The 20,075-nt window shown below is 40.4% G+C and overlaps 1 protein-coding gene across 2 annotated transcripts in view; it reads left to right on the top strand.

The window, feature by feature from the left end:
* Positions 1-1,154: 1,154 nt before the first annotated feature.
* The window catches only part of FBXL2 (F-box and leucine rich repeat protein 2), a 36,543-nt gene continuing 17,622 nt past the window's right edge, over positions 1,155-20,075 (top strand). The window contains exons 1-3 of one of the 2 annotated variants that reach the window (XM_023752937.1): positions 1,155-1,254; positions 7,678-7,739; positions 7,883-7,976. Coding sequence is in view for 1 of the 2 variants with exons in the window: in XM_006087562.3 (XP_006087624.1) it covers positions 1,252-1,254; positions 7,678-7,739 (65 nt within the window). In the remaining variant the exon portion in view is untranslated. The remainder of the gene's footprint in view (positions 1,255-7,677; positions 7,740-7,882; positions 7,977-20,075) is intronic. The other variant, XM_006087562.3, reaches the window with a different exon arrangement.

Below are 20,075 nucleotides of genomic sequence, written 5' to 3'. Positions count from 1 at the left end.
GGTGGTGATGTGGAGATAGTGAGAAATGGATAGAGTCAGGATTTATTTAAGAATATTTGCTAATGGATTGGATGTGAGGAGTGAGGAAAGGAAAGACTCCAGGATGATTCGTAGGTTTTTGTCCCGAACAGCCAAGGGGATAGTGGGAACGTTTGCTGGGATGAGGAAGACTGGAAAGTGAGTAAGAAACTTGGATCAAAAGTCTAATTTGGGCTTTATTAAGTTTGAGATGCCTATTAAACATTCAAGGAGAGATGTCAGATCAGTTGTTGGTTAGGTCTCTTTGTCACAGACTTCAGGGGCTGGGTTTGAGAATATCTAAAGTTCTATATATATAAAGTTTTATATATATAAAATCTCCAACAAATTGCAAATTAATAAATTAGGGTGTACACACACAATGCTATTCCATGAGTTGACATGCAATGATAATTTTTAATTGAAAAAGTAGATTATAAAAGTCCGTGCGGTTTGCTTCCATTTTTTTTATTTTTTATTTTTTTAAATATATTTATTGATTTTTTTACAGAGAGGAAGGGAGAGGAATAGAGAGCTAGAAACATCGATGAGAGAGAAACATCGATCAGCTGCCTCCTGCACACCCCCTCCTGGGGATGTGCCCACAACCAAGGTACATGCCCTTGACCGGAATCGAACCCGGGACCCTTCAGTTCGCAGGCCGACGCTCTATCCGCTGAGCCAAACCAGTTAGGGCTGCTTCCATTTTAAAGAATACAATGTCATATAACATATATTTCGTTGTGAGCTTGGAAGCAGATAAACTGGCATGTAAGCCGTGGTTACCTCAGGTGCTGGGATTTAGCATGGTTCTGTTCTTTTTCATTCTCGTTATAGTTCACTTAAAACGTCTTCACTAATCATGTATTACCTGTGTAAACTGTTTCTTGCATAGAGCACACATTTGTTTTTGTGTTTCTTTTTAATTCCATAAGAATCAGGCCGCCTGCTGCTTGGGTATCTGTCAGGTGCGGGATATCAAGGTGGTGATGGACCGACCAGGTGCGACCTAGGGAAGGCGAAGAGGCCCCGCCCAGGAGTCCAGGCACAGGGGGCGAGGGGGCGGTCCTAAGGGCACCACCCTGTGGCGTCACGTGCTCGCCGTCGGCCAATGGCAGACTCCCGAGCCCACCTTGGGGACGGGGCGGGGCGCCCAGCTGGCGTCACCAGGACAACGGGCGTTGCCGGCGCCGTGTGACTCGGGGCTGTGGGCGCGCTGGCGGCTCTTCGGCCATGGTGAGTGTGTGGCCCGCGCGGCCCCGCCGCCCGCCCGGCCCCGCCCGAGCTGGGTCGCCGCGCGGCCGCCTGCGAGGTCCCGGCGGGCGGCGGCGGGGTCGCGGGGAGGCCGGGCCGCGGCCTGCGAGGCTGTGGGGCCGCGGGGTGCCGGGCTGGGCGGGCCCGGGGGAGGGGAGCCCGGAGGACGCGGAACGCCCGCCGGCCCTGGCGCCCGCGACCCGGCTTTCTCTGCCCGTGACTGTCTGGGTCGCTGCTGGGACCCCCTCCTCTCTGCGGACCGCCGGACAGCGTGACGCTATTTTGGCGTTGCATTGCCTGGGAAGCCACCCAGAAAGGGTGTGGTTACCAAAAAAAAAAAAAAAAAAGGATGTGTATCAATATCCTATATATTCATACGAACACTATTTCTTGCAGGCTCCGTGCTTCTGCCTGTCTTGTTTCTGCAGTTATAGATAAAAAGTAGAATAATGTGCATGTGTTTCAGATTCATCCTTCTGGCAGGTTGTTTTTTCTCTTTAGTACGGGGACATTTAAACTTGTCGTTTTGGAGATTTCCCCCTCCTTTTGAAAAACATGGGGGCATTAAGCTGGCGGCGTTCAGCGGAGTGCCCACCCGCAGGGTTTAATGAAGAGTAGCTGTGAGCGTCAGCCATCCTCTGATCAGTAACTCGGGTGGGCATCCCGCCGGCCCCCACGGAGCCCGCTCGCTGCTGAACACCTGCCTGGAAGGCCGAGGTGGGGTCTTAAAGAGACAGGATTCAGGAAACTGCCGACCCAGGTGTGTTTTCCCCAGAGGCCCCCCAAAGGCTGTAAGAGAGGAGAGGACGCTGCTTGGGGACACACCTTTGGTGTAGAGCAGTGGTTCTCAACCTTCCTAATGCCGCGACCCTTCAATACAGTTCCTTATGTTGTGGTGACCCCCAACCATAAAATTATTTTCGTTGCTACTTCATAACTGTAATTCTGCTACTGTTATGAATCGTCATGTAAATACCTGATATGCAGGATGTAATTTCATTGTTACAAATTGAACATAATTAAAGCATAGTGATTAATCACAAAAATAATATGTAATTATATATGTGTTTTCCAATGGTCTTAGGTGACCCCTGTGAAAGGGTGGTTCGACCCCCAAAGGGGTCGCGACCCACAGGTCGAGAACCGCTGGTGTAGAGTATTGGTTTGAGGGGGTGGGGTGGTAATAAGGAGATGCCTATTTTTAAGAAACGCTGTTTTGGTGTTTTGTTTGTTTTTTAAACCGTCAGTGATTTAGTGTAGATGAGTGGAAGAATGAATAAGCTGAGAGTGCAGGGTGCTTTTCAAGTGCCCGTTGGCTTTCTGGGGAGAAAGCCTACCATTGGGAACCCTGGCGGGCTCTGGCTTTTCTTGCTAAGGAGAGTCATTGTGGGAAGAGAAGGTGGATGGTCTGTATGCCTCATTGACTCTGAGAAAACAATTGCCAGGTGAGCAGCTTGTTGGTAACAGGAAAAGCACATCAACCACAACTAACCGCAATGTCTTTATTTTGTGTTTCTTTTTAATGCTGAGCGGCTTTAACGTGACAAATTAACGGAGCCAGAAAGAGTTTCAGAAAATGAATTTTACCAAACTCTTGTGTTTTAAAGCTAGCAGTGACTTACTTTTATATGTTACTAGGGGCCCGGTGCATGAAATTCAGGCACTGGTAGGGTCCCTAGGCCTGGCCGGCAATCAGGGCCAGTTAGGGCCTTCCTTCGTTCCACGCCGCCCCCTGGTGGTCAGCGCACATCATAGCAAGCGATCGAACTCCTGGTCTCTGGGTCAAGGGGACAATTTGCATATTAGGCTTTTATATACATAGATTGAAAGATATGCGAGAAAAGCCCTTACAGATATAGTAGGGAGAAAGGAGGCATATTCAGGAATTAATGTCCACAGCTCTCCGAAATCTCGTATTCCTCCTATTGGCCATTTTCTTTTTCTTCTCCTTCCTCCACCCATTCCATTCTGACCCACAGTACACCTCAACTCACTTGTGAATTTTGGAGTTTTATTGACGCTAAAATAAAAGCATTTTGCTGTAGTGGTATATTAGTGGCTGCTTTGCTAGACTTAGAAATGCTTTGCTTTTTGTGTATTGTTAAACGTTAAGAATTTATTTCATGGAAGGGATTCAGTTGAGTGAGAAGCTGATGCCTGGGCTGCGAGGAAGGTGGGAAATGAATGGTATAGGAGGGGACAGGAGAAGGCTGCCTGTATGATCCCCAAAACTGTATTCAAGATTATAACATTACCCTTCATTAAATGCTTGCATTTCAACACAACTTTATTTATTTTTTTTTATTTAAGTATCTTTTTATTGATTTCAGAGAGGAAGAGAGAGAGAAATATCAATGATGAGAGAGAGTCATTGATTGGCTGCCCCCTGCACGCCCCCTACGGGGGATCAAGCCCACAACCCGGGCATGTGCCCTTGACTGGAATCGAACCCGGGACCCTTCAGTCCACAGGCCGATGCTCTATCCACCGAGCCATTCCAGCCAGGGCTCAACACAACTTTAGAAGTTGATATAAAGGACTTTGCATGTGAATTTTAGAATTCTGTTTTAACTATTTCTCTATGAAATTTTCTGCAGTTAAGCCTCTTGTTTCTCTTGCCTCTATAAAAATAACAACAGCTGACATTTATTTTGTATATTCTATGTGTGAGATAGTTTTCTAAGCACCTATGTCGTATTTAACCATCACAACAACCCTATGGAGGAAGATATCATTTTCCCATTGTAGAGACAAGGAAATTGAGGCACAGAGAGGTAAAGTAACTTGCCCAGGTCACCCAGCTGATAAATTGAGCCAGATTTCAAAATCAGGCACTTTGTCACAGAACCTGCTAATAGAAACACTAGATTATACTGTCATATATAGTGTATCATTATATGGTCAACAATATATTTGCCATATATATGTTAGGAAATTCGTTTTCTTATTTAGATTTTAATGTTTTGAGCACTTACGAATACTTGTATTTTGTTCTTGGCACTGGAATAGCTGCTACAGAACAGAGTAGCCTGGCCTAGCCTTCCCCCCTTTTCCCTCTCCCTCCCCTCTTTCACAAAGATGAAATGAGGAGGAATTGATGAAGACAGGTTATTAGATTAGGGTTCATATTCATGGCTGTAATAGCATTGAAAATTCCTCCTGTCATTTCAGTTTGTGTTCAGGAATTGACACCTACTTTTTGTGAATCACAAAGACCAGTGTCTTACATAAAGCCATTTAGACTTGGGGGATAAAACTTTTAAAAAGTGCCCTAACTGGATTGGCTCAGTGGATAGAGCGTCCGCCTGCGGACTGAAGGGTCCCGGGTTCGATTCCGGTCAAGGGCATGTACCTTGGTTGCGGGCACATCCCCAGTGGCGGGTGTGCAGGAGGCAGCTGATCCATGTTTCTAACTCTCTGCCCCTCTCCCTTCCTCTCTGTAAGGAATCAATAAAATATATTTTTTTAAAAAAAAACTTTTAAAGCCGAAACTGGTTTGGCTCAGTGGATAGAGCGTCGGCCTGCGGACTGAAAGGTCCCAGGTTCGATTCCGGTCAAGGGCATGTACCTGGGTTGCGGGCACATCCCCAGTGGGAGATGTGCAGGAGGCAGCTGATCGGTGTTTCTCTCTCATCGATGTTTCTAACTCTCTATCTCTCTCCCTTCCTCTCTGAAAAAAATCAATAAAATATATTTAAAAAAAAAACTTTTAAAAAGTAAAATTTTATTTTCCAAGGTTTTTTTCTAATAGTAATTTTTACATTTGTTTGAGTTGTATGTTCTAAAATTGTTGCAAAAAGACATCAAATAATGGTTTCAATTTTAATTCATGTGGGTCAAAATGTACATTAGGATATTTATTGCCATCAAGTTTTTGTTACTGCTTAATACTTGATCATACAGTCTTCCCATTTTCATTTATTCTCTCAGACTTGCCCCTGTTTTGGCACTTTCCTTTTCTATGCTGGTGTTGGGAAGCACAAGGTGGAGGGGAAACTTTACAATAAAGTATATCTGACGTCTAAGGACAGTTTTGGTCTATTTGCCGTGTAGTCAAGAGAGCTTGTGTAATGAGATCTGTATTAATAGATTGTGAAAAGAAGAGGTTTCTCTATTCTTTTTTTTTTTTTTTTTTTACTCTTGACAGTCTTGGTCTCCCTTTTGTCTGCACTGGGATTGCAGCATAACTTTTAGTACTTAATTGTAACAATAATTCTTTTTCATAGAGCCTTTCACTACTAGCCTAGTTTTAGGCTGATTACTTCACATCTCATTTAATCCTTCCAATATCCCTAGAAGATTGACATTATACCCATTTAAGACTCTCAGATTGATTAGGCAACTTGCCCAAGGTCAAATAGTTGGCCAGTAGCAAAGCCAGGGTTTGAACTCAACTGGTCTTCAAAGTCTGGCTTCTTAGCCATTATACCATGGCTTCTCTCCAAACTAAAGACTGTGCCCAGTGCCTGGCTTAGATGTACTTCACCAAGATGAGGAGTCTCAGGGTCTTATCAGTTGAACCAGCAAGTCCTTTTTTATTTTATGACAAACTCTCTATTTGTAATGTCTAATGACACCCTGCAGGTTTTACTTGACCACCCCCATCCCCGCAGACTATGAAAACTCAGATATGGACAGCCATGGGTTGGACTACACTTTGACCTCTGCCTTCCCTCCCTCATTTGGTGTCTCACCTCTACCCTGTCCTGTCTACCTCAGCACTGCCACTTCCAGCGCTGGAGTGGCTCTGACAGAGATGGGACTGGAGCAGAGGTGTCTAAGGAAGTGGAACAGGGCAGTCACTGGGGAAGGTTTTGTGGAGTCAGAATTCTACGACATGTGGCCTTTTGTTTGTGTCTTCTTTCATCTGACAATATTTCAAAGGCTCATTTCTGTTGTATATATTAGTACCTCATTCTTTTTGATTGGTGAATAATTTTCCCTTGTATGGATATACCACACTTTATTCATTAGCTGATGGACATTTGGATTATTTCCGCTTTTTGGCTATTACGAATAATGCTGCTATGATCATCCATGTACAAGTTTTTGCATGGACACATTTTTATTTCTTAGGTAGTTGCCTGTGGTTGGAATTGTTGGTTCATATGGTAACTTTATGTTTAACCTTTGAGGAACTGCCATACTGTTTTCCAAAATGGGTCTACCAGTAGTGTATGAGTGTTCCAATTCCTCCACAATTTGTAAACACTGTACACTAACATCACCACAAACGACATGAGTAATGCATCACACTATGATGTTATGATGGCTGTGATATCACTTAGGGTGATGGGAATTTTTCAGTTCCATTATGATCTTATGGGACCACTGTTGTATAGGTGGTACTTCATTGACCCAAGCATCGTTAGGCAGTGCATGACTTTATTTTGGTTATTCTGGGTCTCTTGCATTTCCATATGGATTTTAGGATCAACTTTTGAATTTTTCAATAAAAAGGCAGCTGGCATTTTAGTAGAGATTTCATTAAATCTATGGATCAGTTTGAGAAATGTTGCTAACTTAACACTATTAAATCTTTCAATTCGTGAACATGGGATGTGAGTATATTTGTCTTTTTAAATTTCTCTCAACAATGTTTTATATAAGTTTTCAACATGTCTTGCACTCCCCCCCTCCTCTTTAAAAAAAAAAATGATTTCAGAGAGGAAGGGAGAGAGAAATAGAAACATCAATGATGTTTGAGAATCGTTGATTGACTGCCTCCTGCACGCCCCCTGCTGGGCATTGAGCCAGCAACCCAGGCATGTGCCCTTGACTGGAATTGAACCCGGGACCCTTCAGTCCACAGGCCGGCGCTCTATCCACTGAGCCAAACCAGCTAGGGCTGTCTTGCACTTCTTTAGTTAAATTTATTCTTAAGTATTTTATTCTTTTTAATGCTGTTGTAAATGAGATTGTTTTCTTAATGTCAGTTTCAGGTGGTTCATTGCTAATATATGGAAATATAATTTATTTTTATATAGTAAATATATTGTATATTTTATATAGTATCCTGCAACCTTGCTGAACTCCTTGATTAGTTCTGATAGAATTTTCTGTGATTTTTTTTTTTTAGAATTATCTATATACAAGATTGTTACCTGTGAACAGAGATTGTTTTACTTCTTCCTTTCCAACAAGATGCCTTTTGTTTATTTTCTTGCCTAATAACCTTGGTTAGAACCTCCAATACAAGGTATATAGAAATGGATGTTGCAATTTTTATAAAAATGGTGAAAGGGTATAAACTGTTCTTATAGCTATCAATATTGAAGTGTGGTGGCTTCATGAAATTGGTATCATACCTGTAGGACAGTAATTGGGGCTGTTCTGTTCTAAAAAACACGTAACTTAAAAAAAAAAATTAAGCACTAACGGGTTTCCTTTTTTTTTTTCTTTTAGGTTTTCTCAAATAATGATGAAGGCCTTATTAACAAAAAGTTACCAAAAGAACTTCTTTTAAGGTAAATGTAGATAAGCTTTAGATAAAGAATTCAGATTTGATTCCGTCATCAAATTCCAAGACAGTCTTCTTTCTCACTGTGAGTCCGTAGCACAGAAAAACAGCCAGAATTGGCCTAACCGACTTTTTGTTTTTGTTTTATAGAATGCTGTTCAGCTTGTTGTTAAATTTTACTTGGTCTAATCCAGAATGTACTAAGTATGTACATAGCATTGGTCTGGATTCTTTTTGTAATGTGGTAAGTATTGTAATAATCTTCAGTAGGTGCCATTGTCTCGGTATCAGTAGATAATCCCAATGTAGTCCGTAATACGAGGAGAGACTTTGTTAAGGTTCTGAGCTCCTGAAGTCCTAGACATTGAGTTGTTTTCTGATAAATTGGCTTTAAAAGAAGTACACTTCTGTTCTTACTGAGCATTTAAAATGTTCTCAGCCCAAATATTGATATGTTTTTATCCATCTTATGAGAAGTGTGTGCTAAGTGACAGTGAGTACTACAGAAAATAGGCTTTTTGTCCTTTGTTTCTGGCATCCCTGAATATGTAGCAAATGGTATTTTTCTTGTCATTTTTACCAAGCAGAGCTCTCAGCCAACATTTGTTGACCCTGCACTAAAGTTTCCTTTAGTACTCTGCAATCATCAGCTAAATCTTATTTTAGTTTGGTTGTTACATTTTAGTTATTAATACTTGGTAATCTTTGAGTAGCATTTCCCAGACTCTTCTCATATCTTTGATGTTCCACCAAACGAAACGAAAAACCAGGTTTTGTGAACAAATAAGTATGGGAAACACTAGGTTAACAAAACCAATTTCTTTACTGCATGACTTCTCAGAGCCTTAGTAAGCCAATAGGCATAGCGATGCTCCCACAATGGATAGCTGTGGCATTTTAAACTCGCCATGGCACCCTCTTAATATTCCATGGAAAAAATTTTGGGAAATGCTGACGCACAGTAAGAAACTGACCAGATGACTCCATTCCCTGGCTGTGCTAAATCTCACTTTAACTTCTGGGGAATGAGTATGACTTCTGTTTACATATTGGAGTTCATCACAGAGTCACTGTAAGTGCCACAGATGACTAACCTCTGCTGTCCGCCAGGAATGGAGCGAGGACTTAGCCTCTCTGTGGTGGTGGTCACGCTTCCGGGGCTTCCGAGGGTGTCTCATTAGTCATCAGGTGTTGTTTGTCACTGTTGTCATGAGCTCACTCGACTCTGTTAATAAAAAGGAAAATTAACTCATGCATCAACTATCTTTTATTTCAATAAAACAAATAGTTGTTTGGGTCAGACAATATTTTTGGCATTTTAGGGCATTTTAAAGTTAGGGCATTTTAAAGTTAAGCAAGTGGTAACAAGGAAGGAATGATATGTTTATCATATAAGCCCACAAGGTCTCGGTTTAGCGCCAAATGCCGCTAGAACCAGTATGGCTGGGTTAGGGTGGGCAGGCTGTTGGTAGACAACCGTAGGATGCCATCCACAACAGACTACAAAATGGACGGTGTCCCCTAGTATTGTCCAGTGTTTCGTTCCCGGTCTGCACGTGTAGCACAGACATCGAGCTGTAATACGAATATGTCATTTTTGCTCTGAGGAATCATAACCAGCTCCAGGCAGACCCATCTTAGTCATTCATGGGGTGTGATTAAACTCCACTCGTGAGCGCTGCTAACTTAGCATGCTTTCCCTTCTGGTAGGTTTAGCTTTTACACTGTACTCAGTCATGGAACAGTTTCTATCTATTGACCCCCCCCAAAAAAGGGGGAATTATATTGCCTGGATGGTGTTGCTCAGTGGTTGAACATCGACCTGTGAACCAGGGGATCACGGTTCGATTTCCGGTCCAGGGCACATGCCCAGGTTGTGGGGTCAATCCTCAGTGGGGGGCGTGCAGGAGGCAGCTGATCAGTGATTCTCATCATTGATGTTTCTCTCTCCCTTTCTCTTCCTCTTTGAAATCAATAAAAATATATTTAATAAAGGGGAAGGGAATTATATTACTTTCTGTGCTAGGGTGATTTCTGAACTGCTGTTTTAGAACTTGTAGTTCTTTTAAAGACCCATGATGGAGCCAGCTGTTAAGAATCCTGGCGTTACAGTTTTTGAATTATGCCCCACAAGACTCATACACAGATCTTTTTTTTTTTTAATTGCCATTTGAGAGCAAATATACATAACGTATCTATTCACTTGTGTTCTTATGTTGGAGTCTCTCGGGGGGATTTAAGTTGTCAGGTGCTGCCATACAGGTCTTCTCTGGCTCACGAGTCTCAAAACTAACTCTAGCCAATCACGGTGTTTTATTTATTTATTTATTTATTTTTTAAATATATTTTATTGATTTTACTTTCTATTACAAGCAATAGTAGCTCTCCCCTTGCCTAGCTAACCTTTCTGAGCAAACTTCTGAAGGGTTTGAGCCTGTTACCAAAGCAGCCATCCTCCTCCAGCCATCAGTTAATTCCCCAGTCACGTGAGCGCGTGCAGTGGTCTCCGCCTCGCGAGCTTAAGCGTTGGTTATTTTTGCTCAGTTAAATGATGCCTTCATATTGGTTTGTTCTAGGCTTATGCTTTGGCTTCCTATTGTAGGCTCCTCTGTGACCCTGCAGGCTGTGGTCCCTGTTCTTGTTGAATTCCTGCTCACCGGCATTTCTTACTTCATCAATAGGTGTGATTCTTTGACCTGAGAATCTTGCTTGTAGCTGAGGTCATTTTCTTTTCTGCCATTTTTGACTACATCTGTTACCACCCTCTTAAATTCTCCACCAGCTTCCATCACTGGGCACATCAAGTGAAGCTGCAGCTTCCTTTTTGGAACCATTCACAAGCACAACCTGGGATTATGTGCTTTTCTTCATCTATTTATGTTACTTCGAATCACTCAGAAAAATCTGTGAGTTTTTTTCATCAGATCATCTTCTTGCTAGTTTTAAGACAACTCAGTGTTATTAACAGATTTCTTCTACCACCCATTTTCAGTTTGTTATTTAACACATTTTTGTAATTTTGCTTTTTCTACCCAGGTTTCACTCATAAATTGAAGGTATTCAGGTTCTCCTCTCTATCCTTCGCTCTCACACAGTTCAACCATGCAGCCTGTCATTTCATTCTTCCTTGGGAGTCAGTTATGTAATGCTTATAACAATGGGGATATTTAATTTGTTGTTATCTACATATCCATTAGTGAGTTGTGTTGTTATTACATATGCTTGTCTTCATCATTATTGTTTATATTACTTTTGGGGCCAGACTTGGTTGAGATTTCAGCTTTCTCCGTTTACTAGTTGTGACCACAAAGTAACTTAATTCTTTGGGCCGTAATTTTCCACGTGTTTAAAACAGCAATAGTGCCCTAGCCGGTTTGGCTCAATGGATAGAGCGTCAGCAGGCTTCTCCCTGGCCAGGGCCCTGGTTGGGGCATGTGTAGGAGGCAACCAATCAATGTTTCTCTCTGTCTTTCCCTCTCTCTTCCACTCTCCCTAAAAGTCAATGGAAAAATATCCTTGGGTGAGGATTAACCAAAAATAAATAAATAAAGAAATAAAATAAAACAGCAATAGTAATATTTCTTACCTTATGGGATTGTTGCTAGCTGTTAGAGTACCTGGCATTTAATAAATGTTAGCTAAATGTTAGCTTATTGTTATTAATATAAATTTTGGATGCCTGAATACTTAGTCAGTGCTGTTTGACAGTGTGGGCAGTTTTAATGCAAACAACTGATAAGAGCAAGCTGTCCTGATATGGACCTTAGCCTGTGCTACTGCTAACAATACCTCAGTGGAGAACCTGGTTATTAAGTAAGTTAATGTAGCTCAGTGCTTCACCAGCCTAGACTGGTTCAGTTTCAGAGGAAAGGGCATGCTACTATCTCGTAGTAAACTGACATTTACTAGGGCTTATTGGTGGCGGTGTTATGACAGCTGATAATTATTTTGCATTATAAACAAGGCAGTCTTGGAAGGAACCATTATTCCTCTTTTGAGAAAAGGAGTCTTATGTGAGTCAAACATTGACCCCCAACTCACATTATAAATTTTAATATTAGTTTGACCTTAAGTTTTTACTTCTATTGCGGTTGCTTTCAGATGTTAATGATGAAATAAAAACATGTACTACTTCACAGGACATAGGGAGTGCTACATGAATAAATATATACTTTTATATTTGTGTAGGATTTATTGGGAGTAAATATTTTTAAACATTCTAAGAAGACAAAGCTCTTGTTATGTACAATAATGAAATAAATCTCTTTTTAGAGACATTTTAAAAAACTTAAATCACCATTTTTTATATCATTTTCTTCCCTTTTTAAATGTATGTGGATACATGACATAATTAAGCACTAATAGTGTTTGTTGGCTTGAGGAAGGAAGGTTTGATTGCCCCAAAGAGGATTGCTGAGCCTAATAATTCTGGGCAAATGAAATCAATTACACAATTACGTCTAATTTGCCAGCTTACTAGTTTGCCAGGGAAAATTATAAAATGACTGGCGCATAAATTTCCAAATTTTCCTTTTCTAAAATTTAGAAGCCAATTCTAAATTCTGGGCAAAAATAATTGTGGGTTTTGTTGCAATCATTAAGTTACAGCCCAGTGCTTATGTGTAATTTTGGGACCTTGGGGAGCAGTGCGGTGTTTGGGGCATCATTGAGTGGGTGTCCTTGCCTGCTGGTTGGGTTTAGCACTCCATGGACTTTTTCAAGGACTGGTGCCTCCACCTCTTGCTGTCTGTGATACCTTATATATATTCCAAGACAGCTGAACAGGTAAGATGCTTTTTTGAGGGTACCTATTGCAATTTCAAGTTTGAGCATCTATGCAGATTTTTCTTTTTTGTTAAAGAGGTGTTTTTTTTGTTGTTGTTGTTCATTCATTTTCATAGTTGTATTTGCCTTGCATAAAGTCAATACAAGACTGAATTAATGTGTTGAATCAGATACAGAAGCTTAAAGGCCCATTCTTTTAATTACCTCTGTATACTATTATAAACTATTTTAGGGTTGACAATTAAGTCCAGATCATGTCAACAGCAAAATTTCTTCAGTCTGGGTTGGGGTGATGCTTATACATTAAAACTCTGATGACTTGGATTTTTTTTTAATCTACACTGAGATGGCATGAAACACCAATAAAACTCCCCAGATAGGAAGAATCTGTGGAGATTATGTTATGTTAGAGATCTGTTAACTTAAAAATTCTGTGTTCAGTATTTACAACTGAAAAGATTGGTAAATTTGACTCTATGAATAGTAAAATGTGGCAAAGATAAATAGCACAGTGGTGGGTGAAATAACTGGAATATGCATTATAAGCAAGGGTTATGTTCTTCAATATATAAAGCAAAAATTCTTAAAATTATCCTATATAATAAAACCCTAATATGCAAAGCAATCAAACAGCAGAACGACCAGTGACATGCACTGACTACCAGGGGCAGACATTCCCCAAGGGGTCCCAGACTGCAAGAGGGTGCAGGCTGGGCTGAGGGACCTCCCCTCCCCCCCAGTGCATGAATGTCATGCCCTGGGCTTCTAGTCTATATAATAAAAGCTTAAGCGACCGTTACGGCAGAATGGGCAGAACGACCGGTCGCTATGATGCGCACTGACCACCAAAGGGCAGATACTCAATGTAGGAGCTGCCCTCTGGTGGTCAGTGCACTCCCACAGGGGTAGCGCCACTCAGCCAGAAGCCGGGCTTATGGCTGGTGAGTGCAGTGGCTGTGGCAGGAGCCCCTCCTGCCTCCGCAGCAGCGCTAAGGAGCAGCGAGCAGGCGGGTGGTAAGGAGCAAGGGGTCCTGGACTGTGAGAGGGATGTCCGCCTAAGCCAGCAGATGGACATCCCTTGAGGGGTCTCAGACTGCGAGAGGGCACAGGCCAGGCTGGGTCTCAGACTTCGAGAGGGCGCCCCGTGCATGAAGTTTGTGCACCGGGCCTCTAGTTAATAATAAAAGTGAATTAACTCTTAGAAAAAGAGTTTGAAGACGTATGAACAAAGGAAGAAATAAAATGGCCGATAAAAAGATGCTCAGTCAGGCCCATATTTAAGTATAAATTATAAATCAAAATAATGAGTATTGCTTATCTGACTGGCAAAAACCAAAGTTTGTTGATACCGGTTTTGGCAAAGAGGTAGGAGACAGATACTCTAGGCACTTTAGAGGTGGGAATATGTATGTAACTATTCTGTGGGGCCACGGGGGGAAAAATTCTAAGTGCTAAATGTACATATTCACAAATTCCATTTCTAGGAATTTGCTAACAGATGTATTAGCAAAGATGTACTAGTATATGCAGGGATGATTACTACAACTTTTTAAAAAGCTGTAGTTAAATTGGATTACTTCTAATTCTTGGTTAACGCTACAGTTCATCATTGATCCATCCATTGCCCTTTCTCTCTCCTCACCATCATGCTCATATTATCAGGAACTTACAATATATTTACTTACGCTTAACTTTATTTAAAAAAGTATATCTTCTGAAACACGGTTTTCACTCAAAATTATGTTACAGTGATCCATGTTGCTTTGTTTGGCTCCTGTCAACATCTTTGCAGATGTCTCCTGGTACAAATATACAAGCTTCTCTCGTAGTAGAATTGCTGAGGGTCATAGGCTATACAAATATTTAACTTCATATAGTAATATTAAATTGTATTTCTAAAGTGGTCCTATCAGTTTACATTGATAAGATGTGTCATCCTTTCCAACATTTAGTGTTGTTACATGTCTTAAGTGTAGAATAGCATCTCACTGTTCTCTTGATTTGAATTTTCCTGAATTCTAGTAATGTTGAGCATCTGTCTATATGTTCACTGGTCACACGTATTTTCCTCTGCTGTAAAATGCATGTTAATATTTTTGCCTATTGGGTTATTATTGATTTGTAGTTGCTTTCCTCCCTTTTTCTTGTTTTTAATATTACTGAATTTTCTATATTTTTTCTTCATCCAATTTTCTATATAGTGTCCTAATTTAATAATCTTTATAAGAGGGCAATTTGGGGTTTTAATGAACAAAGCTAATATTTTTATTAAAACTATGATATTATTATGATTTTCTAAATTGTTATGGCTTGAATTATTCTCCCAGAACTATTTACTTCTTAACTCTTATTCTGTCTCATCTCTCACTCTTTCCCAACTTCCTTGCATATTCTGGCAACTGATTTATTTCCCATCCCTGAAAGTGTCATTTTCTAACTTGCTCTCTCCCATGTTCTTTCTACCTGTTGATAGTCTCTCTCTTTTGCTTATCTTTTCTTCACCTAATTGAACCTAAAGCTTTCCCTAAGTTCAAGGCCATCTTCTCTCCCTCTTGAGTGTGCTTATAGGTCCTTTAAGCATTTTATAATTTCTGGTGTTTGTCCTGGATTTTATGTTCCATAACAGAGTAAAAAATCCCCTAACCTGGGGAAGAAAAAGGAAATCCAGATCCAGGAAGCCCAGAGAGTTCCAAATAGTATGAACCCAAAGAGACCCACATCAAGGCACATTATAATTAAGGTGTCGAAAGTTAAAGACAAGGAATCTTAAAAGCAGCAAAATTAATTAAATAAATCAACTTCTTAGGTATAAGTGTACAAGCTTCTTTCTGGGAGATATATGTTCCTATTTCCAGCTTTGATACATGTTTTCTGTGCTGTCAGCCACTAGGCAGATGTGACATATTTTAGACTTTTGTTTTGGAGGCACCCCACTCAAGGTATTTCTGTATTAGTGTAGTTACAGTAGGCTCATGTGGCATACATATCTAATAGACATCTAATGTCTTCAACACAACACAAGTGTACTTACTGCTCACCTGATAGAATTGGGGGTGTGCGGTGGGGGATGAAGCTGTCAGTTGCTCTCTGCAATTATTGGGGACCCGGCTGAAGGAAGCTCTGCTGTCTTCAACCACAGCTTTCCGCCAGCCAGCTCACTTCCCATGGCTGGCTCTCAGTTATGTGCCTCATGTACCTGCAGGAAAAGCGGGGAAATGAAGTGTAGGTGTGTATCCAGGAAACAATTGTCATCCCGAGAAGTTGAACATTGGCACATTCTGTGACTGAGCGTTGCTACTTCTGGGTATGCCCTAAGGAAGCTCCTGTAGATGTATACCTGGTGACGTGTATAAAAATGTTCATAGGGACACTGTTCATAAGACCAAAAACAATGGAAACAACCACATATTCATTAACTGGTATGTGGAATATGATAAATGTAATGTGATACATAATGTATGATGTGAATTATAAATGTGTAGAGATATGTACTGCATTCTCACAAAATGGCATGGACAAATCTTAGTTATGATGCTGAGTGGAAAAAAGCTAGCTGCAAAAGTCTATATACAGCATGTATTGTTTTTATAAGATTAAAAATCAAGCAAAAAACTACATGGTCTACTGCTTAGGAATGTATACATTGTGATAAAACTTAAGCACAAGGAACAAATCACACGCGCGGTGACTGGTTGAGAGCTGGAGAAAGGAAATGAGGGAGGGACACATAGTAGGTGCAGTGATGCGGGGAATGGTCTAGTTTTCAAGGTTGAGTGGTGATTCATGCAATTTTATTATTCGGGACTACAGAGTGTCATGTAGTCTTTTGTGTGTATCAGAATATTCCAACTAAAACCATTTGTGAAAAGTTTGAAAGGTACTAAGAGGATGTGCTGCATTTTATTTTTTTCCTTGATGTCTTCTGATTACTGGGTTTTGTCCCTGTGGCTGGTCCTCTTGGTGCAGCATCTCCCCTGGGCTCTCCTGTAGGGTCAGGTGTCCCTCATCTTCATGAATACTTTGTTTCCCATTTCTCATTCAGAACTGTTCCCATGTGCTGTGCTCCAGCCTCTTACTATGTTCACTGTTTATTTCTCAAAGGACTTTTATTAAGCTCTAGCTGGTTTGGCTCAGTGGATAGAGTGTCGGCCTGTGGATTGAAGGGTCCTGGGTTTGATTCTGGTCAAAGGTACATGCCCTGCTTGTGGGCTCGATCCCCAGTAGGGGGCGTGCAGGAAGCAGCCGGTCAATGATTCTCTCTCATCATTGATGTTTCTCTCTCTCCCTCTCCCTTCCTCTCTGAAATTGATTATACACACACACACACACCTCGTTATTATTAAATTTCAGAGTTACTTTCTTCATCCTTTGTTGTAATTTGATTCAATCTTAATACAGTCTATCTGGATTTCCTGTCCATTGTTGACTTTGCCGATCTCTCCAGCTCCATGCTGGTTGTCTAACTATGGAAAATTTCACCTTTCCATCAATCCACTTATATTTAAAAAATTAAATTTTTCGTTCTCTAGGAACTCGATTATGGATACTTTAATATCATTAGCATTAATTATGGCAGAAGTGGATTCATCGCTGTTCCACTCCTGCATTTGCACGAAGTCATTGCTCTTTCCTTTGACTGGACTCTTGTTGTTAAAATGCCTTTTAAATAAATTTAGTCAGAAGCTGGCTGATTTCCTTTCAGGATGTGTTTTATTTTAATTACTATTTAGTGCTCAGTATTTATGATGAAACCTCGATTCATGAATTAGTAATAGGATAATTGGAACCAAGCCATAAACTATTCTTTATCAGAAAATGTAATGATGACAATTTTAATAATGAACTAATTAACTTAGCTTTGACTTCCCTTAAAAATATGGAGGGTCCTGCCCTAACCGGTTTGGCTCAGTGGCTAGAGCGTCGGCTTGCGGACTCAAGGGTCCCAGGTTCGATTCCGGTGAAGGGCATGTACCTTGGTTGCGGGCACATCCCCAGTGGAGAGTGTGCAGGAGGCAGCTGATCAATGTTTCTCTCTCATTGATATTTCTAACTCTCTATCCCTCTCCCTTCCTCTCTGTAAAAAATCAATAAAATATATTTAAAGAAAATATGGAGGGTCCAAACCAAAGAGAGACTGTCCATTCATGTGCGGCTAGTTTTGCTCTTCTGGAGTCATTTTCTTTCTTTAATCTTTTCTTTATTAGATTTTAAATTAAAATGCTTGATAGTTTTAGCAAGTGACACAGTAAAAAGATGCACAGAGAAAAGATAAATCTCCCTCTAACATACCTCAGCTCTCACATTCAGATAACAAGTGTAGATAGTGGCCCTACTTGTGGAAACATTTCTGAAGGGTAAACTCTCTTAGTGCCAGCTCATAATTACTGTTGTGTGAGAGTTCACATGAGGTTCCATCCATGTCCTTCCAGAAAATCTGAGCCTTTGCCTCGTGTAGTTCTGATGGGGTTAGACTGTAGGGAGAAAAAGTGGTGGTTTCGTTTCAGAACCTCCTCATCTCAGCAGTTCAAGTTAATGTACACGTTTGTCTCATAGTTGAGTTCTTTGGAGATGCCTTTAAAAGAAGACTCATGGATCTTAAGGTTTTCTTTTTCTTGTATATAACATCACTAAACCAATACAAAACAAATTTAACATTTGCTTAAAGAACAGTTGTTTTCACTAATGTATGAACACGGGCTTTGTGACCTTTAGGGAAAAAATTATTTTCTGTATCCACACTTCCAAGACCAGTCATTTGCACAGAAGAACTGAGCCTATGTTTTCATCTTTGGGGATGTTACTCTAAGTAGGTAGTTCTTTGGAGAGTGTGGGGAGGGCCTGGCATCACTTTTTGTTATCCTAGCTGATCTCAGGTAATGCCCAAAGTCATCATATTCTGGGGCTTACTGCCATTCTTAACCTACAGCAGAACCAGTGATGGGCATGTGATAAAGTTCTCCACATTTTCCTAAAGTTCTGTTAAGGTTCTGCTTCCAGTTGAGAGAAACTTGATATTTCTGTTTGTTTATTTATTTATTTTAAGAAATTGTTGTCAGTGTGTATCACCCCTTCAGTCTAACATTTGCTCTTGATTATTATTTTTTGGGGAAAAAGAATGTTTCTTGAGTACACTGTAGCAATTTCGAAAACATCACTTGATACTCAAAATAATCTCTTGAAGTAGGAACAGTTTTAATCATCTTCATTTTATAGGTGAAAAATCTGAGGCTCAAAGGTTGAATGAGTTGATCAAGATTCCACAGTTGTTAAAAACATGAGCTTTGGAGTGTGAAGGGTCTGTGTGGTTCTGAGGATTCAAGGCCTATTGACTTTAACTCTCATGTTCTTCCTTCTATATCTTCCTGCTTTTCAGTAAAAAAAGAGTTGTGTACAGGATATTAGCCTTATAATCTATAAAAAAACATACACCACCCTCATATATCTTCATATATTCACCTATAAAAGATAAGGCATATAGGTTTTATTCTATTCAGCAGAGCAAAAACTTCTGGTTGAACAGATTATTCAGCACTATAAGTCATATGTGTAATCAAATAGCTCATGTACCTAGTGTTTTGTTGCTGCTGCTGTTTTTTGATACAGTAATGGAAGGGAAGGATAGTTGGTATTCTACCCTGTAGAGCATTCTATGTACAGGGTGTCCCAAAAAATGTATACACACTTTAACAGCTGATGCTCAGTTTTGAAAATGAAATGTATCTTAATAAACACTGCCTTTATAGTTATTGAAAGTGTGTTTCTATATGGTTTTTGAGACACCCTATACTACACTGTTAATTGTTATCAAAGAAAAGGAACACCTCATAACTGGAGTGGTTAGCAGACTATCAGTGGCTCTGATTTTACTGCTACCGTGAGAAAGGAGATGAGGCCTAAAAGTAAATATAGTTCAGGAAAGAAATAATCTCTGTGTACTCATAACTGGAGTGGTTAGCAGACTATCAGTAAGATGGGAATTTAAAACCAAACCAAACCAGAAAAACAAACAAAAGACTTGTTTCTGATCGGGGCTTTGGGTGAAGGGGAAAAAGTCTTTCTTGAGAAATCTGACCTCATGTATACATGATTTAGAAATTCCAAGCTTATAAATTAATGTAAAATTTATGCCAGAAAGATGAAAATTTGGGGGGAACTTGGCAGAATCAAATGTAAAAATTTTATAGGGACATTTAAAAAACCAAGATGCATGAGCTTTCTACACATCAATAATCAGAGGCAAATGAGATCATGCCCAGTAGGTGTGGCTCAGTGGTTGAGGGTCGACCCATGAACCAGGAGGTCACGGTTCGATTCCCAGTCATGGCACATGCCCAGGTTGTGGGCTCGATCCCCTGTAGGGGGCATGCAGGAGGCAGCCAATCAATGATTCTCATCATTGATACTTCTCTCTCTCCCTCTCCCTTCCTCTCTCTGAAATAAATAAAAACATATTTATAATAAGATTCTCCAAATTAGGAAATTCAATTTGAAAAAAAATATTTAAAAGAAAATGAGATCATGATAAAACATTACAAGGTACCTAAAGAAATGATCCACC

The sequence above is a fragment of the Myotis lucifugus genome, unplaced genomic scaffold (assembly GCF_000147115.1).
Source record: "Myotis lucifugus unplaced genomic scaffold, Myoluc2.0 scaffold_39, whole genome shotgun sequence".
Classification (NCBI taxonomy): domain Eukaryota; kingdom Metazoa; phylum Chordata; class Mammalia; order Chiroptera; family Vespertilionidae; genus Myotis; species Myotis lucifugus.
The sequence above is the reverse complement of the archived record's forward strand: the minus strand, read 5'-3'. Positions and strand labels throughout refer to the sequence as shown.